General features: G+C 45.4%; 1 protein-coding gene across 2 annotated transcripts in view; it reads left to right on the forward strand.

The window, feature by feature from the left end:
- Positions 1 to 21,026, forward strand: part of UBA1 (ubiquitin like modifier activating enzyme 1) — a 293,145-nt gene that overhangs the window by 48,441 nt on the left and 223,678 nt on the right. For both annotated transcript variants that reach the window (XM_069209518.1, XM_069209517.1), the window contains exons 2-7: positions 8,732 to 8,848; positions 13,721 to 13,779; positions 14,254 to 14,422; positions 15,164 to 15,298; positions 15,433 to 15,539; positions 15,913 to 16,003. In XM_069209518.1, coding sequence (XP_069065619.1) covers positions 8,732 to 8,848; positions 13,721 to 13,779; positions 14,254 to 14,422; positions 15,164 to 15,298; positions 15,433 to 15,539; positions 15,913 to 16,003 — 678 coding nt within the window. The remainder of the gene's footprint in view (positions 1 to 8,731; positions 8,849 to 13,720; positions 13,780 to 14,253; positions 14,423 to 15,163; positions 15,299 to 15,432; positions 15,540 to 15,912; positions 16,004 to 21,026) is intronic.

Genomic DNA, 21,026 nt, shown 5'->3' on the forward strand with positions numbered 1-21,026 from the left:
GGGTGAGGGTCCGAGAGCGGGATGGGGTGGGCACGATATACACTGTATGCAGAAAAGCATTGGGTATGGGGTAATGAAACCTACGGTACTATTCTGGTCATAAGCAATTTCGGCTTACATCCGCAGAATCTGTGGTGCCTAATCAGCCTGGTTCCAACATCAGTTTAAGCGTGAAAAAGCGATATGAGAGACTTGGCTTGGAATTTTTGAAATAAGACATTATGGGTTTAGGCTCAGTTAATAACCATTGAGAAGGCTACACTGCATCCTACACCTCACATGCTGCACGTCGCATTCAACAAATCACATGTTCCTGCAAGTGTTCTAGTTGGACCCTGGAATGCCAGCAGGGTGATAAAGTAAAGAGGGGGAAGAAAGAGGGACGTAGAGATCGGAATCCTGAAAGAAGGAAACAACCCTATAGACCTGAATGCAGAGCTAGATGTATCTCGACTAACTAGTAAATCTGAATTATATTCTAAGTACATCGCAGATAGAATGTTTTAACTAACAATTAACACAATGCAGCAAGATACTCCTCTGTCCGCCGATACTGAGGTGAGCTTGGCCATAAATTACATTGATTTGCAATCGCAGAGCCCGGAGTGCCTAAGCATTCCTGTTCCAACATTAGTTTAAACATGAAAAAACAATATAAAAGATGCATTGTGGTATTTTCGAAATAAGACATTGTGGGCTAAGGCCTCATCAATAACCTTATTCGGCTTAACTGGAAGATTGTACCCTGCACATTATGTCATATACTATGTGTTACATTCAACATATCACACCTTCCTGCAATTGTTCTAGATGGACCCTGGCATGCCAACGGGGCGATAAGAAGGCAGGTAGGGGAAGAGAGGGAGGTGAGGGTGAAGAAAAGACGTAGGGTTCAGAATCTTGAGAAAAACCAACGCTAGAGACGTAGACTTAAAGCTAAATGTATCTTGACTATTTAATAAATCCAAACTAGGATTTAAATACATGGGGACTTGGATGCTGTAATTAATAATTAACACAATGCAGCAAGGTAATCATCTGTCTGCTGATACTGGGTTGAGAGTTCCACAGCTCAATCAAGCCTCTTGGGCAGTAAATACTCTGTGCCATCCCCTTGTGGGCAGGACACGGTTTCAAAGGGGAACGAGATTTGTCCCTGTCTGACAGCTGAGTATGGTGCGTCATCGCCTTCGGTATTTGATCTCTCTCGCCATGGAACCCCGCTAGTCTCTCTGGATCCCCTGCCTCTGAGGTGAAGATCATTATTGTTGTGGGGTTCTACTTCCAAAGTAGCTGGAGGAGATGGCGTGCCCTGAGCGCTAACAGGGTGTCCAGAAAGAGCTGTAAGTCATCTGGTTTGTAGAAGTCCCTGGAAGTTCCGTCTTTGATAAGCCACATCTGCGCTGGGTCGAACAGACCATATTTCACATCCAGTTGCCGTAATCGGGGTCTAAGTGACAGGAATACTTTTCGACGGTCGTTGGTCTTCTTCGAGAAGTCTGCTGTGATGCGGACCTCCTAGTCTCCTGTTCGGATTGGTCTGTGAGATCCAGCCATGATGAGCATTTGACGGACCTGCCGGTGGCGCATGTGACAGGCAGTTATTGGACGGGATCTCGATGCTCAGTCCATTTGTTTTGGGCCCAATCGGTGTGCCCTCTGAAACTCCAATGGAGGGTCAAAAGTGAGGCCCATCAGTGCGGGAAGGGTTATCCGCAAGTAGGTCTGGCTATCAGTCCCTTCTCATTGTTCTGGGAATCTGAAAAAAGAAGTTGTCTCTGCCGCTCCTGTCCTCCAAATCAATGAGCTTACTGCGGAGATAGAAAAGTTCTTGTTCGCTGTCCGAAGTGGTGTTGAGATGGTCCTCCACTGTCGCTACCCGCTGTTCCAGTCCTGACACTAGTCTGGAAACCTGCAATGTCTAATTGTATGGATTTCGACTCCATGGCCAGCGAGGATATAGCAGAGTCCATGCCCTCAAGTCTGCACCCACTGCTGTAATTTCTTGAAATATGTGGTCCATTGTTGCTTCCTGCGCAAGATTGGCTAAGGAGGGTCTTTTGTTTGCAGTCCGTTGGCAGATGACATGGGGTGTGTATTGTGGAGGGCTTCGGAGAAGAGGAAGTGCCTCGCTGATTTGCCAGAGGATTTACCTGCCGCTGGGCATCTCTTTGGCAGATTCTCCGTACTAGTACCGTAGGGTCTGGTCCCTAAGGGCTCGCACCTGGCGTGCTTAGTCTGGCGTCCAAAGGAGATTGGTCAAGATGAAGGGAGGGTGCAGAGGGCCACACTGGTCACAGCACGACCGCCAACATAGTGGAAGCAGAGTATAGATGAAGGAGTGGGTACAGGCGCCGTGGGGTATCCGTAGACCTCGAGTCGCAGAGAGCCTCCATCTACAAGCTCCGCCCCCTTCAGGTCCCCTCTGTCAAGGTGTCCTCACCCCGTCGCCAAGCCTCGCTGATGATATCGTGTGGTGATGAAGATAGCCGGCGATCAGTGGTATCTCCGAGCGATCACGGGGCACAGGGTTCTTGTGATAGTCCTTTGGTACAATGGCCCACGTAGTGTAGGTAATGTGTGCGACCTCAAAAGAATAGGCCGAAGAACACTGAAGGCTACTCCCAACGAGGCAAGGCACATCGCAGTAGGGCCGGTCACTGTCCACAGCTCCAAGCTTGGTGTGGAGGGGGCAGATCCTGTTGGGGAGGGGAGATTGAGGGGCCCCCCTATTGGTGTTCCCTCCCAACCCCACATCGTTCCCCCGTGGTTTCAGGCCAAAACAGACTCCCGCAGACGGAGCTCCGTCGGTGGGTGACAAGTGTAGGTAGGAAGGGCCTCTGGGTGAAAGATGGAGGGAGGGACCCTCTTTGGAGCCACTTTGCTGGCAATGGCGGAAGATCTGATACTGCAGCACGCCTGAAGTACTCGGAGAGCTCCGCTTCCCGGGTACGTGAGGCCGCTGCTGCAGGCTGCCATCGAGGTGCTGCCCACCCCGCCAAGAGTGCCCGCTCGCGTCCCTGGTTGGGACGTGGCCCTCCAGGCGCCCCCGTCTAGGGCCCGCCACCTCTCGGAGCTCTGGGATCAGGCGGCCATTTCTGCGCCCCGGAATTGAGAATCGGAACCGAATCATACGTGTCTTGGGGGTTTCTGGGACAACACATTGGGATATACATATTTAAAGAAATTAGGAAAAGAGTTTTCACTAATGGTGTCATTTTTGGAGAACGTAAAGGAGCAATCTAGGATAAAAAGAGGGGAATTTCCGTTACCTACGAAGGTTCTTCTAAGGCCCAAAGCTACGTACGTGACTATAAACTTAAAGTCTGAGATAAGAATGAACTACATGAGGCAGATTTCAACTGCTAGCTCTGGTTGATATAAGAGCAAACCGCTGTTCTCGTGGAGACTCCGGCAAGTGCTGCAGAGGCCACTACCCCATATTTTGTGCATGCCCCCTTACCTCTCTGGTTTAAGGGTAGTTTTATTGAAGCAGGTTTTTTTTTTTTTTTTCACGACTTGGAGTTACAGCGATCAAGGAGGTGATCTCTGTGTGCATTATGGGACAAGACATTCAGTTGATCGGAAAGGTTGTTGAATTTATCGACACCACACTGAAAGACAGAAAATGCAACAGTTACAACCCTTGCCAATGATGGCAGGAGGGATCATTTGGATGAATAAAGCAGCCTTGCGCCCTCTGAAACTGAATATTCAGATTAGAAATCATCTTCCTACATCGGACTGCACTACTAGTTCGTAGTTGCACATGAAATTACTAGTCTTTAACACCTTATAGTTGTTTCTGCCTATTATGCAATTTCTAAGTGCAAAGTCTTGCCCTACTTAGCTGTTTTTGTAGCACATAATGTCTAAATGTATACCCGAAAAAATCACTTATTTTCTATCGTTGAACATCCTTCGCAGTTCAGATGTGGCCTCAAGAATTTTTTTCCTCAAACTATCATGCTAGCACGTTATGTAGCTATTTCCATTTTAAGTCGAATGTCAATGGGGTAATGAGTAGAATTACTCAAATTTAATAGACCCCATCTATTGTGAGTCTTACAAATCAATTGTTTTTAGCTCCTTGCGTGAGTTCATGAATGTGAGCTATTCTGTATGCATTTAAGATTTTTTTTTTTTTTTTTTTAATTGTACAGATAATCATTTTTTTTTTTTTTTTAAATGTTTTTGTGTTTTTTGTATTATTAATGATTTTGGTTAATCAAACAAACTTAATTTGGTATGTTCGTTCTGCTACCCACGTCTTAGTCTCATTGTTTATTATCCTGTCCAGCAAACATGGAGGGAAATGATTTCCTCTCATGCTGACAAGGGCTGGAACTCGCTCCCACTTCATATTGGGCTTACGATTGGACACTGTTCTAGAAGCAAATTAAGACATGGCTGTTCCATAATGAATCATTTTTGTCAATCGAATCTGTGACATAGCGCCAGGTCTCCACCGTGTATTTAAGCACTTTAATTTGTTCATTCATGTTCCTTCTCTTGTCTCACCTTTTTGTACATGTATATATCCTGAGTACTGTGCCACCACCCATTCACTATTATAGCACCCCTGCCAGCCATAAATATGATGTATTTTCTGATTGCATATTGATGCTCTCCTACTGAGTTTTCCAATTTCATATTGATCTCCTGCCAGTGTATTTTCTGTAACACTGGCATCTATACCTCAACTTCCCTAGTATTTCCAGAGGTAAACCTCCTTAGCCAGGACCTTTGGTACTGGGATGTGACAAAGCATATAAATGTTACAATGCATTCCCTGGCTGAACAGGTTTTGTTTTTGTTTGGGGGGAACAGATTAAGACGGGTATGTGGAGCAGAGAGTTCCCTAGATGGATTCTGCTTCTTAAAGCCTCTGAATCCTATAGAGTCTGTCTGCCTCTTTTCACGTGCCTTGGCTGTAAACTGATTAGGGCTCACCAGGTCTTTGCCTGCCAAGGACCATTTTATTAGTCTAAAGTTTTTCGGTAATGTCAAACTATTGTGCCCTTAAAACTAGGTTTATACAACACAACCTTATTGCCTTTTTTGGAGTATTTGGCCATTGTTCCTATTAAGTTAGTTCTATCCTTTGAAAAGTCTTTGATATGATGGACTTCGCTCATTCTGTAGCTATCGCATTAAATACTAAGCATTGGTACTGGCACAGCATAAATTTATTAGGAGATGGGGATCTCGTGGTTCTACTCTTTAGGGGGATGGGAACCCTGGAAAATGAGCCTTTCCTGGAGATTGGTAATCTTCCAGCCAGTCAGCCTTGGTTACATTTTCCTTGGGCAGCGGGGAAGGTCCAACTCTCGGACTGCTTCAGTATTGGACAAGGATGCTGAAGCTTGAGGCCTCTGCACAGTAATGCAGTATTATGAACTAAAGAGCAGGGATAATGTTGACATTTGCAGGATTCTTCTTTGTGATGGTGCGGAGAAGCTCTTAAACTAGCAGGTGAAAGAAGCAGCTACAGACCGACAGAGGCTTGGCTTACCCAGCTGTCACAGCCATGAATGTCTTGGTATTCCTGGGCTGTGCATTTCCCGTCTAGATAATGTTATAAAGGAAAAGGTTGCAGCCTTCCCATTTGATTGTAAACCATTTATTACATCAACGGAACGTGCTGTATTGATAAGTGACCGCCTCAGCAGTTGCAGTTAGTGGAGCCTCGCCACATGGTGAATGTGGGGAAGGTTCTAGGAAGTGTCCACCTGGGACCTCCAGGATGCACAATTTAAGTAGATAGTCTAGCACAAGGATCTGCCATTGGACCCGGTGACTGCACAAGGGTGTTAATGGAAGCACTGTTTTGTTGTCCGTTCTTTGCTTATAAATCGTACTCCCTTAGGCTTATCTTGTGTGACTCGCTACGCTGCTAGAGCACATAGTCTAGGGCATCAGCAGCCCCTTTGGGCTGCTGATGATGGAATGGCCATTTGTTTGGACTACCAGTTCTCTTCCATTCTATTCCCCGTACTGACCACCACCACAATGCTCGGTGTGAATGGAAGTTATTCAAATCCACCTCCAGAACATCTTGGTATCTAATAGGAAGGGAAGGAGTAACCGACAGTCTAACTGCCGTCACGTAGCCCATCTCTGATCTGTACAGCTCAGTATGCTATCCTTTGGTTCTATCTTCCTGCTCCACCCATTGCCACCACTGGTGTAATTGTCCCAAAGGATACCTTATGGAAACTATCTGCACCACTACCACACTTAACCAGCTGTTGAAAACCTTTTTCAATACGAATGTTACTTGTTCTTCCAGCTAATGCTGATGCAGACAATTTTCTGGACCGATTTAACAGGTGTTAGCAGACTATTCCTCTGCAAATGCAGAACAAAAGGAACACTCTGACATTAATGCAATCCCTGTTTTTCAGTTGAACTTCTAAAAAACGGAAACTAGTCTGCCTGATAAAGAAGTTTGTTCTTGAACAGCTTCTAGGCTTCATGGAACAAAACCATCTACAGGACTAATTTCAAGGGGGCGTTTGTCCAGACAGAAGCTCTGAACTACGGGTTGGCCAGCCTTTAATACCATTGATCATGCCACTCCGAATGGCAAAGTGGGAATTACAGGCGTAGTGTTGAAATGGCTGCTGTCATTTCTTACACAGTTGCCAACAGTTACTATCCTTACCCCTGTTTGTTCTAAAGACTGATCAACTCGGACGTGGAGTCTCGCAGGGTTCTCCATTGTTCCCTCACTCTAACATGAGTATGCAGCCTCTTGCCATGTTTCATCTAACCAGGGTGTACTTCTGCATGTAGGAGGACAACCCAGCTTGAATAATCCTGACTAATTGTGTACATTATTGTACCTGATGATAAATGCTAACCAAATTTATAAAGTTCAGTTAATCCAATATTGAACTTCGTTTGACCACGAGCGAGTATTTCAGAGATTCATTTTAACTGCCTCAAACAATGGGCCCTCTAACGTCACATTCAGAAGTGTGGAAGTTTATTGTAGTATCTCCCTGGCATCTGAAGCTATTAAACTGTCAGTTTAATGGTTTCTTTCAATAGACATTCTAAATCATTTTCTCATGTATGGACAGTAACACTTAGTCATTAATGCCCTTGTCTAGTATGTACTCCACTATAGAAATAGGCTATTGGGTGCCATCAGAAAATGGTCTGCATCTCCAGTTGGTTAAGTACTCTGCTGGTCTATGGCTTGGCTAGATTTGATCTCTCGCCATCCGTAAAAACGATGTGCGAACTCCTGTTTCACAGAAGTGATTTTCTAGGCTTTCGTTGATTGTTCACAGAACAATAGCTTGAAAAATTCCAACTTCTATGGCTAATAATTTCACTTATTATATATAAACTTGGTTGGATACTTTTTGCCCTGGTCATCTGTTTATTCCTACTATCCCCAAAGCCCACACTGTGACGATGGATCCTTCTCCACCCTGACTTCCAAGCATGGAATAATCTACTCTGGCAGTCTTGGGTGAATCTTATACTTATGAAACTTTACACATCCTTTGTGCTTACTGAGCGCATTGCTTTTCTGATGTTTCCTTTCTAGGGATGAGGAACATCCTACATTTAAAACAGAAAATGAATGCATTTGAAACTGACAACATTTGCATTGTTCATATTCCAGAACGAAGTGCATGAGGAAAATATTTGCTTTAAAGCTGATGGACAGCCCCAGTCTGATACACGGAACAGTAAGCTGGGAGCGTTGACCATGGTTGAGTATTCCGGAGCCTCGAAGGCAGCTCAGGGAAATAAACCTTACAAAAGACTCAAAAAGAACAGTCATGGCTTGGGTGAAGCTGCAGTCTTCATTCTGCCAGTAATGAAAGTGCTAAACTGCTTTGTCCGTAGCTTTCTTGTTCTATTGTTTTCTATGCATTTATGTGAAGTCCCACCTTGTTTTCCTGTGAAACTCCCTTGGGTGTGGTCGTAAGAAATCTATGAACAAAACTGCATAGTAGATTTAGCCGTTGCAGTAAGAATATGATGTCCATTTTTGCTTTACATACACACTGTAAAAGGAAAAGGTCATCTCTGATTTATTAGGTATTCTTCAGATCTCACGATGAGAGATAGTCTTCTCAAATCTCCAGTGCGTGAAGCAGCTGTTCAGTATGCAACCCTATAAAAACATAAATGAACATAAAGCACACACGCCTGTAGGAAAGCTCTGAAATATCTTTGCAAAAGAAGAGCTCCCCACACTCCACCTTCACCAATACATAGTTCCAATCCTCCTTTCCTGGTGTAAATTGCCATTACATTTTCACAGTCTGGCATCTTGGCTCTAAAATGCTGCTACTATCAGTATTTGGGTTTGACACCTACACATTAGGCCTCGTAGGCTGGTGTGTGAATGTTTGCATAGCTGTATGCTCCTATTCTGTGAGATTACTTGGCTTGATGGTTGGTACTGGTACATCGTTGAGTTTTTTTTTTTTTTTAATTTACATTCTGCGCTGCCCTAAAATGGTGGGCCCACGGGTGGGCATGAGGTGATTCAGTCTAGGTGCTGATTCCATTTACTCTTGAGCAAAGACTGACACAATCTGGTTGCTTACTATTGCGTAGAAATCTCAGGTTTGTTTCAGTTATAGTTGCCTATAGCAGGGCATTTGTATTTATTTGTCAGTGGCTGCTTTCCATTACGGTCTATACTCTTGTCTGTCTAGTTCGTTGCTGATATTTCATCTTCGCCTCTTCTTACTTTTAGATGTCCAGTTCGCCGCTGCACAAGAAGCGTCGCGTGTCCGGGCCTGAGACAAAGACGGGTTCCAACTGCTCCTCTTCCATATCTGTAAAGACTGACCTGAGCACCCCTCCGGCCAACGTAAGTAAAATAACCCTCTACTGACCGGGTTTGCCAGGTCAGAGTCAATCTAGCTGCTTCCAGATGCCAGACATAGCCTGAGTGTGCATTTCACATAGGTTATTTTATTTTTTATTTAGCCCACTGTATATTTAAGGCTTCCACCCATCATGGGTTCAGTGCCCATCTTGCACAAATTTGCATTCACTCCCTGTCCCGCAGTCACAAGTCTTTCATGTTACATTGCAAAGACGTCCATCTCCCATAGGTTCCTGTTCAGTACTCGCAGGCTCAGCCTTGCATAGGTTCTGTTGCAGTGTATACAGTTCTTCAAAGCCCATAGACATAGGGCTTCATCTCTCCTAAGCTTTTGTCAGTTTACACAGGCCTTGGTCTCTCTTGGACACAGTCTATTGCACACAAACCTTCACCGTCTGTACCTTCCTGACAGTACAAAAGTGTCACTTAACCGGCCATCACACACAGGCCTCCTACATTCCAGTAAATTACACCAAGTGCACTGATATAGGACCTGCTTATTTTTACTTCTTTTTTCCTGCACTCATTTGCTTGCTATTAGTCATCTATTTAAGATGCATTTAACACCAGCGTAGGGCTTCTCCGGCATGGTATCACTGATTAATTGAAACATGTTGCAAGCCTTACAAATGTGCTCTTCCAAAGCCACAGTTTTTACAGGAACGTTTTTATGTTTAAAAATAAAAAATCTCCAACATTGTATCTTTTATGTGTTCACATGCTTGAACCGTTTCCTGTTGGTTTGGAAATGCCCGGTACATTAAAATAGCAGTATACAGTGTTAAAAAGTAAAATAAAAAAATACAATATGTAATGAAGTATATAATTGCAAAAAGGCCATAGGCCTGAAACAAAAAAGTATGTTTAGTAACACATCCACCTCATTTGAAAAATCCCAAACTTCAGCCAAGGAAGTGCAAGCTTAAGCACTCCCCTCCCTAGAAGCCGCCATAGCTCAGATTTTTACTGCATATTGTGTGTGAGAGACTCCCCATCGGAGCTCTACTCTAACCTTTCAGTGAACATGAGATTGTTTCCATGTTGGTCTGTCCTGGACTTGAACCAGCCACATCTTCAGCACTACAGTGTTGTGAGTTTAGGGAAGATTTAAAATTTTTGGGCCAGGGAGATATTTTGGTCTGACAAGCACTGTCACCGATGGTCATCAGGGCTGACGAGGAGAAGAGGTCTTTTTAAAACCTGTTTGTCTTGTGTATTTGCTGTCTTTCTCCTAAGCACAAGTTAGCGAAATGTAAGATTAGTGAGAGTTTCTCCACTAAGACTCTTAAGGACAGAGAAAGGCAGTTGGCAATAATATATAAAAAAAAAAAAAAAAAAAGTCTCCTCCTGCTGAAGAAGATACCCTCTTTTCGGGGGGGGGGGGGAGGAAGAGATTCAGCGTGAAGTGCCCCCATTCCCCTCAAAGTCTTTGACTTCATTGTTGACACTGTTGTTGACCCCACCGGTAGTGTCAACGGTACTGTTGATGAAGACACCGTCGAGCAGGTTGTCGACGGCAAATACCATATGTTCGACCCTGCTGTCGACGGCAAAGAGCGTACCCTTGATGACCTCACCATTGGGATCCTCTCAGTCAATAGATAACTTAATTGGAGATTTTTTTTCACCTTTGAAAGTGATTGATGTTCCTCCATTGCAATTATTGCAGTCTGCTCAAGAGGAGGCTAGTAATTATGCCTCACTGACCGCTTACAGCCCAACGAAATTGGAAGCAAGATACGTCCCAGATTTTGAAGAGGACACAAAGGATAATGAGGAGTCCTACAGTGATTGTGTGCCAGCAGAAATAAGTCGAAGTACTCTTATGGCTCGCAGACAGAAACCACCATATTCCAGAGAACCAGAGTAGATCCAGGTGTCAATTGCCTTTTTATCAACGTTGCAACAAATTGTTATTACCTCAACAAACTAATACTCCTGACATGGGGTTACATGCTGCTCCTGCCACCGCAACCTGCTCCTGTACTAGTTCCACCTCCTAGACAGCCATCACTGCCCCATCCTCCTCCCCCCAAAGGCAGGAGAATCGGTCCAAGAAGTAGCCATGGATGACGTTTGTTCCACTGGCTTTACCTGACCTGATATAAGAGGTAAGGTGAGCTACCACCAGATGGTGATGGAAGAGATAATGGCTGAGATTTAGTTGGCCCGAATGGAAACGTTGGACCAGTTTCACAAGATGCTGCAGATGATCTATCTGAATTCAATTTGTTGATTGAAAGGGCGGCCAAGAAATTCAGCCTACTAATGACCTCTGTAGCTCAACCATGTTTTCCTTGATTTTAAAAGAATAATCTCGGAAATCCATTCAATCCATACCTATCCTTGATTCTTTGCTCAGAAGGTCTGAAATTAAGACACCTGCTGCCGTGCCAACTGTGATACTTCGTCTCGAAAAAAAGGACATCCCAATAATGCAGTTATCTAGTCTGCCAGACAAAGATAGCAAATGTATTGACAATCTGGGGCAGAGAGTATCATCTATGGCTGCAACCTCATAAAAGACAGCTAATGCCCGGATGCTTCTAGGTTATGATCATCAAATGTGGCATGGCTGTTTTCCATCGGGCTCGTGGACTTTTTTTTCTCTAATTTACGAGCGCGATCTCGCTTGGCAGAAGTAGAGCGCTTTACATACTTGATTTCACTTTTTCGGGTTATGTACATAAATGCACTTTTGCCCTATAGGTGAAAAGTCGGGTTAAGAGTTTACAACGCGATCAGCTCTAACATGAGCAAACGCGATACCCGTTGCATTGTAAATGCTTGTTTCATTATTGGTGCAGCAATGGATGCTTCAAATACAGATTTTTGCCAAAAAAAAACCTGGTGCCCCAATGCCCTGGGTACCTGAGTACCATATACTAGGGACTTATATGGGGGGGCACCAGTATGTCAATTGTGGGGTGTACAAAGTTCTAGGCAACCAAATATAGAGGGAGAGAGCACAATCACTGGGGTCCTGGGTAGCAGGATCCCAGCGAAAACAGCCAAAGCATACTGACAGCAGGCAAAATGTTGGGGTAACCATGCCAAAAAGAGGGTACTTTCCTACACCTTTCGGCAGAAAGAGTGCAAGAGTTACATACATTGTCTAAGAATATTGCGGGTAAACAATTACAGTAAGGTAATACAAGTCCCTGTTCAGCCTGATGGCATCATGTATAGGCCTCAAACTGTTTCTCAGACTTTGTATGAGGCCAGGCCAGTGAAAGCTGGATTTCCAATGGAAACAGGTAGGAAAGCCCATGAGAAGATACGTCCATGTGACAAGGCGCTTGAAATAAGGTCTAATTTGGTGGGGGATACCAGCGAACCTGAACACCGGTCTTTGTCCTGCCATAACAGACAGGTTATTACTCCCACAGATGCACCCATGGACGGATGGGAAGCTCACCTTCAAAGACCTCTGGTTGAAAGCTCTTGGTCGGATGCAGAAAAAACTCTGCGCCATAAGACTGGGTTTGCAAGCATTCCTTCCCAGATTGGCAGGCCAGCTGGTCTTCATCAGAACAGACAACACAACATCTATGTTCTATACAGCCAAGCAAGGCGTAACAAGTTCCAGAATCCTCTCAGCAGGTACATAGCTGCTGTGGAACTGAGCTATTTATCACAGTGTAGACATTGCTGTGGAACATCTGCCAGAAACGATCCGACAGATGCGCTCAGTAGGGTCATCCCACAATCAGTCTGTTTGCTACTCTGAACAGCAAAAATGCCTGTGCTTAGCAAACAGGCTTTGGCATCCAGGGACAATGGGCAATGCCCTTTTAATTAGTTGGTCAAAGATATTTGCCAACCCCTTTCTTCCTTTTCCTCTGATCCCCCAGGGTGTTAAAGAAAGTGAGGATAGACCATTGCGATCTGTTGCTCATTGCTCTGGCGTGGCCTCGCCAGTATTGGCACAGCGAGTCGGTGCAGTTGGCAGCGTTTCCAGTCACTGGTATAGCCTGAGGTAATTGGGCTATTAGAACATTCCACCCACTAAGGTTAGAATAGCCTAAATTTGAGAAGAGGCAAACATGAGGGTAAACTTTGGAATGTAGGAGCTCCAGGCTTATACCAGTCATAAGTGTGAGCCACTCCATGGTTTTCAGCGGATCACTCAAAATTCCAATGTTCTAAATTGCATTATGTACTGTATATTGTATTATTTTACACTGTAAACTGTTATTTCAATATACCAGTGGTACTCCACCTGACAGGGAATGATTAAAGCATATGAATATATAAAAGATACCATGTTGAAGAACTGGAGTTACAGGTAAGTAACTAATCTCTTTTCTTTCAGTGTGGAGACCAGTGTGGATAGATTCTTGTCGGTCCCTCCGTTTTTACCTCTGCCATCCCTAAATGCGAATATTCCTTCTGTCTCCTGGCCTAATTACATTTAGATTATTTATGAAGAAGAGTTACTTTGTTGGGATAGGACGTGTTCTCAGGTAAAGCTTCACCTTCCGTAGTGGATAACAAATCAACTGATGTTCGAATGCTTTTTTTGCTTAAGGGCCTTCTAAATGTCTGCAGTGTTGGTATAGTGCTCGTTCTGAACTTTTCAGGGAGCGAGAAGGCTGTCCTTGGCTCCAAGACGTGGCCTTTGTATCGCAGGGAAACATTGATGCAGTTCCATACAGCAGGCTGTTCTGTATCTGCCCACTTGATTTTCCTGTCCTTGTTTGTAGTGTGTGAATGTATGTCCTCACTGATATAAACTATCTCTTTTCAGAGACTTCACTCTGCATCCCTTTCATGTTTTCTAGAGTGCAACAATGCTGCTGCAGAAAGAAAGAACTGTGTATCTAATGATCGTATATTTTTTTTTCTCCCAAGGGTATGGCTCGCAACGGGAACGATGCAGACATTGATGAAGGCCTCTACTCCCGGCAGCTGTAAGTATTTTACAAGTGCCCTGATTGCGGAGGCTGCTGCTATGGCACGACTGTCCCTCCTCCTAATCCAGCTTTCTGTGCAAAATATACCTAGAGCAATCAGTTGTAAGGTACATTTGCCCCGGACTTAGCTGTGTTTCTTTGAATGCTTACTTTCATTCAGACTGCATGTCAGTATTTCCACATCATCTAAGAGCTACGAGAACGATCAGCCAGTTTAGTGGCACCTTTCCATGGAATCGCTATGTGTTCTCCAGTACTGGTGTAGCCTTCGTAGATTCACATGCTTGAATCATCGCCCATTGTCGAAGTGTAAGTCCCACGGTGGGTCCCACATGAATCTATTAAAGATACCAATACTGGAAATCGGACTTTCACTTAAGTAACAAGTTCTTTCTCTTGCTCCCAGTTGACCATGTCTGTGGAAAGTCTGCCAGACCATTCTTCCATTAACCAGCACCTTCCTTTTATTAGGTACGTGCTGGGCCATGAGGCAATGAAGCGGATGCAGAACTCCAATGTCTTGATCTCCGGCATGAGAGGCTTGGGCGTAGAAGTGGCCAAGAATATTATCCTTGGAGGGGTGAAGTCAGTCTGCATCCATGATGAGGGCAATGCAGAGTGGGGAGACCTCTCCTCCCAGGTAGGTGTGCACTGTACCTCTCCAGCCTCTAGATATAGCCTCGGAGAGGAGCAGCCACCCCCAGTCTGTTTACCATGGCTGTCAGGAGAGAAGTAGAAGTACAGCACACATTCTACATACCCAGCTACGGCCTTCTCGCGCCCTGTAGTTGCGTCAAGTGCTACTTGGAATTGTCTTTGAACCTTTATTAGTTTATATGTACAATTAATTTGCTTATGAAAAGCTACATTGAAAGAAATATCTCAGGTCTTGGGGGGGGCATTAAATGTGGCCGTAAAGTCTTCAGTTCTTAAGATACATGTATCTGCACTACCTATTCCAGCACTTGCTCTGTGTGCTCAGCCTTGGGCAGCAAAAAGGGTGAGCGGGTTAGGGCAGATGATTTGGGGACAAGGGGGTTATTTACTTTTTTGGTCTTTAGAGGCAAATCCTTTTTTTGCACAGAAAAAGGACTAAGTGTGACTTGTATTATTACTGAAAATATATAGACATTCAGTTTGATCAAGCAGATTGTTTTGAGCAAGTACAAACTTGTATTCAAGTTTTTAAAGGCCTCTGCCTGCTTGAATAGAGTTGTCCCAGAACATAGTTTACAGTTGCAGCCTTATCATGGATTGAGTTTCAACTGTGTCCTTTATTTCGTTTTGTAACACCTGTCCCTTAGTTCTGCAAACTTGGTCTTGCACTGTTGTATCTTAAAATACTAATTTGATTGGTTTATTTTTGCTTTGTTGTATGTAGTTCTATTTGCGAGAAAGTGATCTGGGCAAGAATAGAGCTGAGGTCTGCCACCCGCGCCTTGCTGAGCTCAACAACTATGTACCTGTCTCCACACACACAGGCCCACTGACTGAAGATTTCCTTATCAGCTTCCAGGTACTGTTTCTCCTTAATGCCCGTTGGGGTTTGAGTTGATATGGTGATACACGAATGCCACGTCTGTATTGAGTGATAGTCAATAAGCCCAATCTCCCCAGGTACCATTTATTTTTCCTGTTCCTTGCTTGCAGGTGGTTGTTCTCACCAACTCCTCCCTTGATGAGCAATTGCGAGTCGGCGAGTTCTGCCATGACAAGTCCATCAAGTTCATTGTCGCAGACACCAGGGGTTTGTTTGGGTAAGAAGCAGCAACTCCTTTTGTAAGACCTTCCAATATTTTTGATTTTAGCTCCCGGAAACATTCACTTCATGATCCTTCATGCTTTGCGATCTGTCTATCCTCTGATTACATGGTCTGAACAATTTACGCGTAGGTCCATGCACTGCAAACTTGCCTAAACAATAGTTTGCCTCTGTACCATTTGACAGGGACTTCTTGAACTTTGCCAGTGCTGAGGTACAAAGTGGACATTCAAGCAATCTGATGCCAGTGGCGACACTGACCCAGTGTTGAGGTTTCTTGTTCACAACTCAATTTGAAATAACCGGATTTATCCCATAAAGCTGCTCTCAAGGGCAGGGACTCACACATTGCCTTTTCTCTTCCACAGCCAGCTGTTCTGTGACTTCGGAGATGACATGGTGGTGATGGACGTGAACGGGGAGCAACCGCTGAGCGCCATGATCTCCATGATTACCAAGGTAAGAGTGCACTTGACAGAGGAAAGTGCGAACTCAAACTTTAATCAAGAGACACTGTCGTTGATGCCTCCTTGCCCAGAACACTTGTTTTATTTAAAGGGTTGAAAATATGACCATTGTCTTATGCTTCTGTGTTAAATTTAACTGTGTTTTTGTGCTCCATATGTAAAAGGGGTGGAGGGGGCCTGTTTTGCACCATAATCCTATTAGTTTCTCCTGTGCCTTATTCTCCATGGTTGAGTCGGGGAAAATGTTTTGCAAAATGGTTTGATTTTGGGTGTTGACCAAAGGCACAGCCAGCATGACTCGTTAGCATTTTAGTCCGAAGTCCACACGGACCCAGTAAATATACTCCACTAGGTTTAGATTGCAGACCCAACTCTGAGTCAGTTGCTGAATTTCAGACTGCCCTCATATCCAGCATTGGGGCAGATTGCAGTTGCAGGTAAAAAAAAAAACAGGTTTTATGTGGTCTTCTGCCATGGGAGGACCAGGTTGTCAAAATTAGTGTTGGCAGCACAGTTGTTCTTTCTATGCATCTTTGAGTTATTTTGGGGTTCTAGACCTGGTAGAAAACATAGTTTTAAATTATGACCAAATTGTGAAAAATTGCATTTAATGCCAGTCCGTCTCGACTAAAGCACTGATAGGTAAAGTTGGGCAAAATTAATCCACTCAAACTTTGAAACACTGCAGAGAGTAACTCAACTGCAGTGTTCTACAATAACCAAAAGGGAATGAAATAGGGCATAGATTGGTACAGGGTGTACCAACCATTTGCATGAACTCAAATCCTCCACTGATGAGCACATCTAACCCTATCCATTTAGTCTACCCCAAAGAAACTAAAACAAATGCATGGAATGAGGTCTAAATGAAGACTAATTCTAATAAGCAACAATAGCCAACAAACATTGGATTATCCACTAACCTTGGGTTCAGAAGCAGTGTACTCCCTGGCTTAAAGCGCTTCAGGGGTAGTAAGTGTTCTACAGTTCCAAAACATTTTGTTGGCTGGTTTGTAAGCCAACATGGTCCCAGTACGTCTGCCATTGTGTGTGTGTTTTTTTTTTTTTTTTGTAACTTATTTTCTAACGTGTGTAAGTTGCAATAGCCACATGGCTGGAACCACCTGCAGCAACAGAACTGCATGAAATTTCCATCAGAAGAGACCTTGACGGACCTCGCTGAGTGTGAATCCCCCCAGGCGAAAACATCTACAGAAGCCGCGCCAAAAGGACGTGAGAAGGCTGGGACCCGTACTACAGGCATTAGGGTTCACAGTATCTTTGGGCAAATCATCTCCCACTCCAGTAACAAAGATGACATTGCTGGGGGCGGACCAGTATACATAACTAGCAATGGCATACCTTACTACATGGAGGGTCTAAGCCGGACTATCATAAGTTTGCCTCTGCCAGATGTCACACACTGACTGTGGTGACGATGGTTCGACTGAGGGATGATTGCGGCTTGCATCGACCTCCCTCAGAACACAAGACTTCACATAAAACCAGAACAAGAGTGGTTAAACAATCATTGGTCACTGTCAGTGTGGAAGATCTAGTGAATGTAAAAGCCTAAGTCTGCAGTGGCCTAGGGTGGTGGACTGCAGTGAATCTGAATCTGCGAATGGGAAGGCCTTTCTCAACGCCAGTACTGCCAGCCAGCATACGCACAGGGCGGGGGCGCACGTGGGTACATTCGGAATGAGGGGCTGTGGTCCACGCAGGGGCAACTAGACACATCCACTTGTAGAACTGGATTTTTTTTTTCTGGTACACAGATTTTAAGAACCTTGTGCAGGGAAAGACAGCGTAGTTAGTAATGAACAACATAACAGCACTGTTTTATATTAAAAAACCATGGGGGGTGGGGCGGTATCGTACTCTCGCAATTGGCTTAGGACATAAAGAAATGGACCATCACATAAGACATTTCACAAATAAATCCTGCTCCAGGAGGGAAAACACGCCAGCAGACTCGCTAAGCAGGACAACAATGTGACTCAAGACTGGGAAGTAACAGTTTATAGTAGTGACACTTTACCAGTAGGGAAGCCAGAGGTAGAACTCCTCGAAACACATCATGCCAGTACTTCATACGAACAGTACTAGCTTCAGCCGCTAGGGAGTGCCCTGTTGATAAGCTCCTACAGGATAGTTGCGTACACCTTTGCCCCATAGCGCTCATCCAAGCAGTTCTGAAGAAGTTCAAAATCTGCAACATGTCCATAATTCTCATTGCTCTGAAATGACCTTGTCAACCATAGTTCTCTGTTTTCAAGAGTCCCCTACACTCTAACCATGCAAGAAGGGAAAGTATTCCACACACATCTGGAGGAAATGCAGATGAGCGCACGGTTCCTGACACAGCCCAATTCCAACACCTACATCTAGCAAAGGCAGCATCGTTTATCCTCCAAAAGTCATGGAGACCAGGCACTAGAAAGTGATGCTCTTTCAAATAGCTGGATGAAAGAAAGTACCTGTAAGGAAATGCCTCCTTGGCATGGTTACCCCCTGACTTTTTGCCTTTGCTGATGCTATGTTTTGATTTGAAAGTGTGCTGAGGCGTGCTAACCAGGCCCCAGCACCAGTGTTCTTTCCCTAACCTGTACTTTTGTTTGACACAATTGGCACACCCTGGCATCCAGGTAAGTCCCTTGTAACTGGTACCCCTGGTACCAAGGGCCCAGATGCCAGGGAAGGTCTCTAAGGGCTGCAGCATATCTTATGCCACCCTGGGGACCCCTCACTCAGCACAGACCCACTGCTTGCCAGCTTGTGTGTGCTGGTGAGGACAAAACGAGTAAGTTGACATGGCACTCCCCTCAGGGTGCCATGCCAACCTCACACTGCCTATGCAGTATAGATAAGTCACCCCTCTAGCAGGCCTTGCAGCCCTAAGGCAGGGTGCACTATACCATAGGTGAGGGCACCAGTGCATGAGCACTGTGCCCCTACAGTGTCTAAGCAAAACCTTAGACATTGTAAGTGCAGGGTAGCCATAAGAGTATATGGTCTGGGAGTTTGTCAAACACGAACTCCACAGCACCATAATGGCTGCACTGAAAACCGGGAAGTTTGGTATCAAACTTCTCAGCACAATAAATGCACACTGATGCCAGTGTACATTTTATTGTGAAATACACTCCAGAGGGCACCTTAGAGGTGCCCCCTGAAACCTTAACCAACTACCTGTGTAGACTGACTGGTTTTAGCAGCCTGCCACGCTCGCGACATGTTGCTGGCCACATGGGGAGAGTGCCTTTGTCACTCTGTGGCTAGTAACAAAGCCTGCACTGGGTAGAGATGCTATCGCCTCCCCCTTGTAGGAGCTGTAACACCTGGCGGTGAGCCTCAAAGGCTCCCCCCCTTTGTTCCAGCGCCACAGGGCATTCCAGCTAGTGGAGTTGCCCGCCCCCTCCGGCCACGGCCCCACTTTTGGCGGCAAGGCCGGAGGAGATAATGAGAAAAACAAGGAGGAGTCACTGGCCAGTCAGGACAGCCCCTAAGGCAACCTGAGCTGAAGTGACTCTGACTTTTAGGAATCCTCCATTTTGCAGATGGAGGATCCCCCCAATAAGGATAGGAATGTGTGACCCCCTCCCCTTGGGAGGAGGCACAAAGAGGGTGTAGCCACCCTCAGGGCAAGTAGCCATTGGCTACTAACCCCCCAGACCTAAACACGCCCTTAAATTTAGTATTTAAGGGCTTCCCTGAACCTAAGAATTTAGATTCCTGCAACTTACGAAGAAGAGGACTGCTGAGCTGAAAAACCCCTGCAGAGAAGAAGACACCAACTGCTTTGGCCCCAGCCCTACCGGCCTGTCTCCCTCCTTCAGAAGAAAACTGCTCCAGCGACGCTTTCCCTGGGACCAGCGACCTCTGAATCCTCAGAGGACTGCCCTGCTTCCAAAAGACCAAGAAACTCCCGAGAACAGCGGCCCTGTTCAACAAAGACTGGAACTTTGTTTCCAGAGGAGCAGATTTAAAGACCCCTACAATCCCAGCAAGAAGCGTGAGACTTGCAACACTGCACCCGGCGACCCCGACTCGACTGGTGGAGAACCAACACCTCAGGGAGGACCCCCCCCAGCAACTCCGAGACTGGGAGTAACCAAAGTTGTCCCCCCTGAGCCACCACAGCGACGCCTGCAGAGGGAATCTCGAGGCTCCCCCTGACCGTGACTGCCTGACTCTAAAATCCCGACGGCTGGAAAAGACCTTGCACGCGCAGCCCCCAGCACCTGAAGGATCGGAACGCCAGTGCAGGAGTGACCCCCAGGAGGCCCTCTCCCTTGCCCAGGTGGTGGCTACCCCGAGGAGCCCCCCCCTTTCCTGCCTGCATCGCTGAAGAGACCCCTTGGTCTCTCATTGAAACCTATTGAAAACCCGACGCGTGTTTGCACACTGCACCCGGCCGCCCCAGTGCCGCTGAGGGTGTACCTTTTGTGTGAGCTTGTGTCCCCCCCCCGGTGCCCTACAAAACCCCCCTGGTCTGCCCTCCGAAGACGCGGGTACTTACCTGCTGGCAGACTGGACCCGGGGCACCCCCTTCTCCATTGAAGCCTATGTGTTTTGGGCACCACTTTGAACTCTGCACCTGACCGGCCCTGAGCTGCTGGTGTGGTGACTTTGGGGTTGCTCTGAACCCCCAACGGTGGGCTACCTTGGACCCCAATTTGAACCCCGTAGGTGGTTTACTTACCTCCAAGAACTAACATTACTTTACCTCCCCCAGGAACTGTGAAAATTGGACTAAGTGTCCACTTTTAAATTAGCTATATGTGTTTTATGTAAAAAGTATATATGCTATTGTGATTATTCAAAGTTCCTAAAGTACTTACCTGCAATACCTTTCAAATGAGATATTACATGTAGAATTTGAACCTGTGGTTCTTAAAATAAACTAAGAAAATATATTTTTCTATAACAAAAACCTATTGGCTTGGAATGGTCTCCGAGTGTGTGTTCCTCATTTATTGCCTGTGTATGTACAACAAATGCTTAACACTACT

This window comes from Pleurodeles waltl, chromosome 10 (assembly GCF_031143425.1).
Source record: "Pleurodeles waltl isolate 20211129_DDA chromosome 10, aPleWal1.hap1.20221129, whole genome shotgun sequence".
Lineage (NCBI taxonomy): Eukaryota > Metazoa > Chordata > Amphibia > Caudata > Salamandridae > Pleurodeles > Pleurodeles waltl.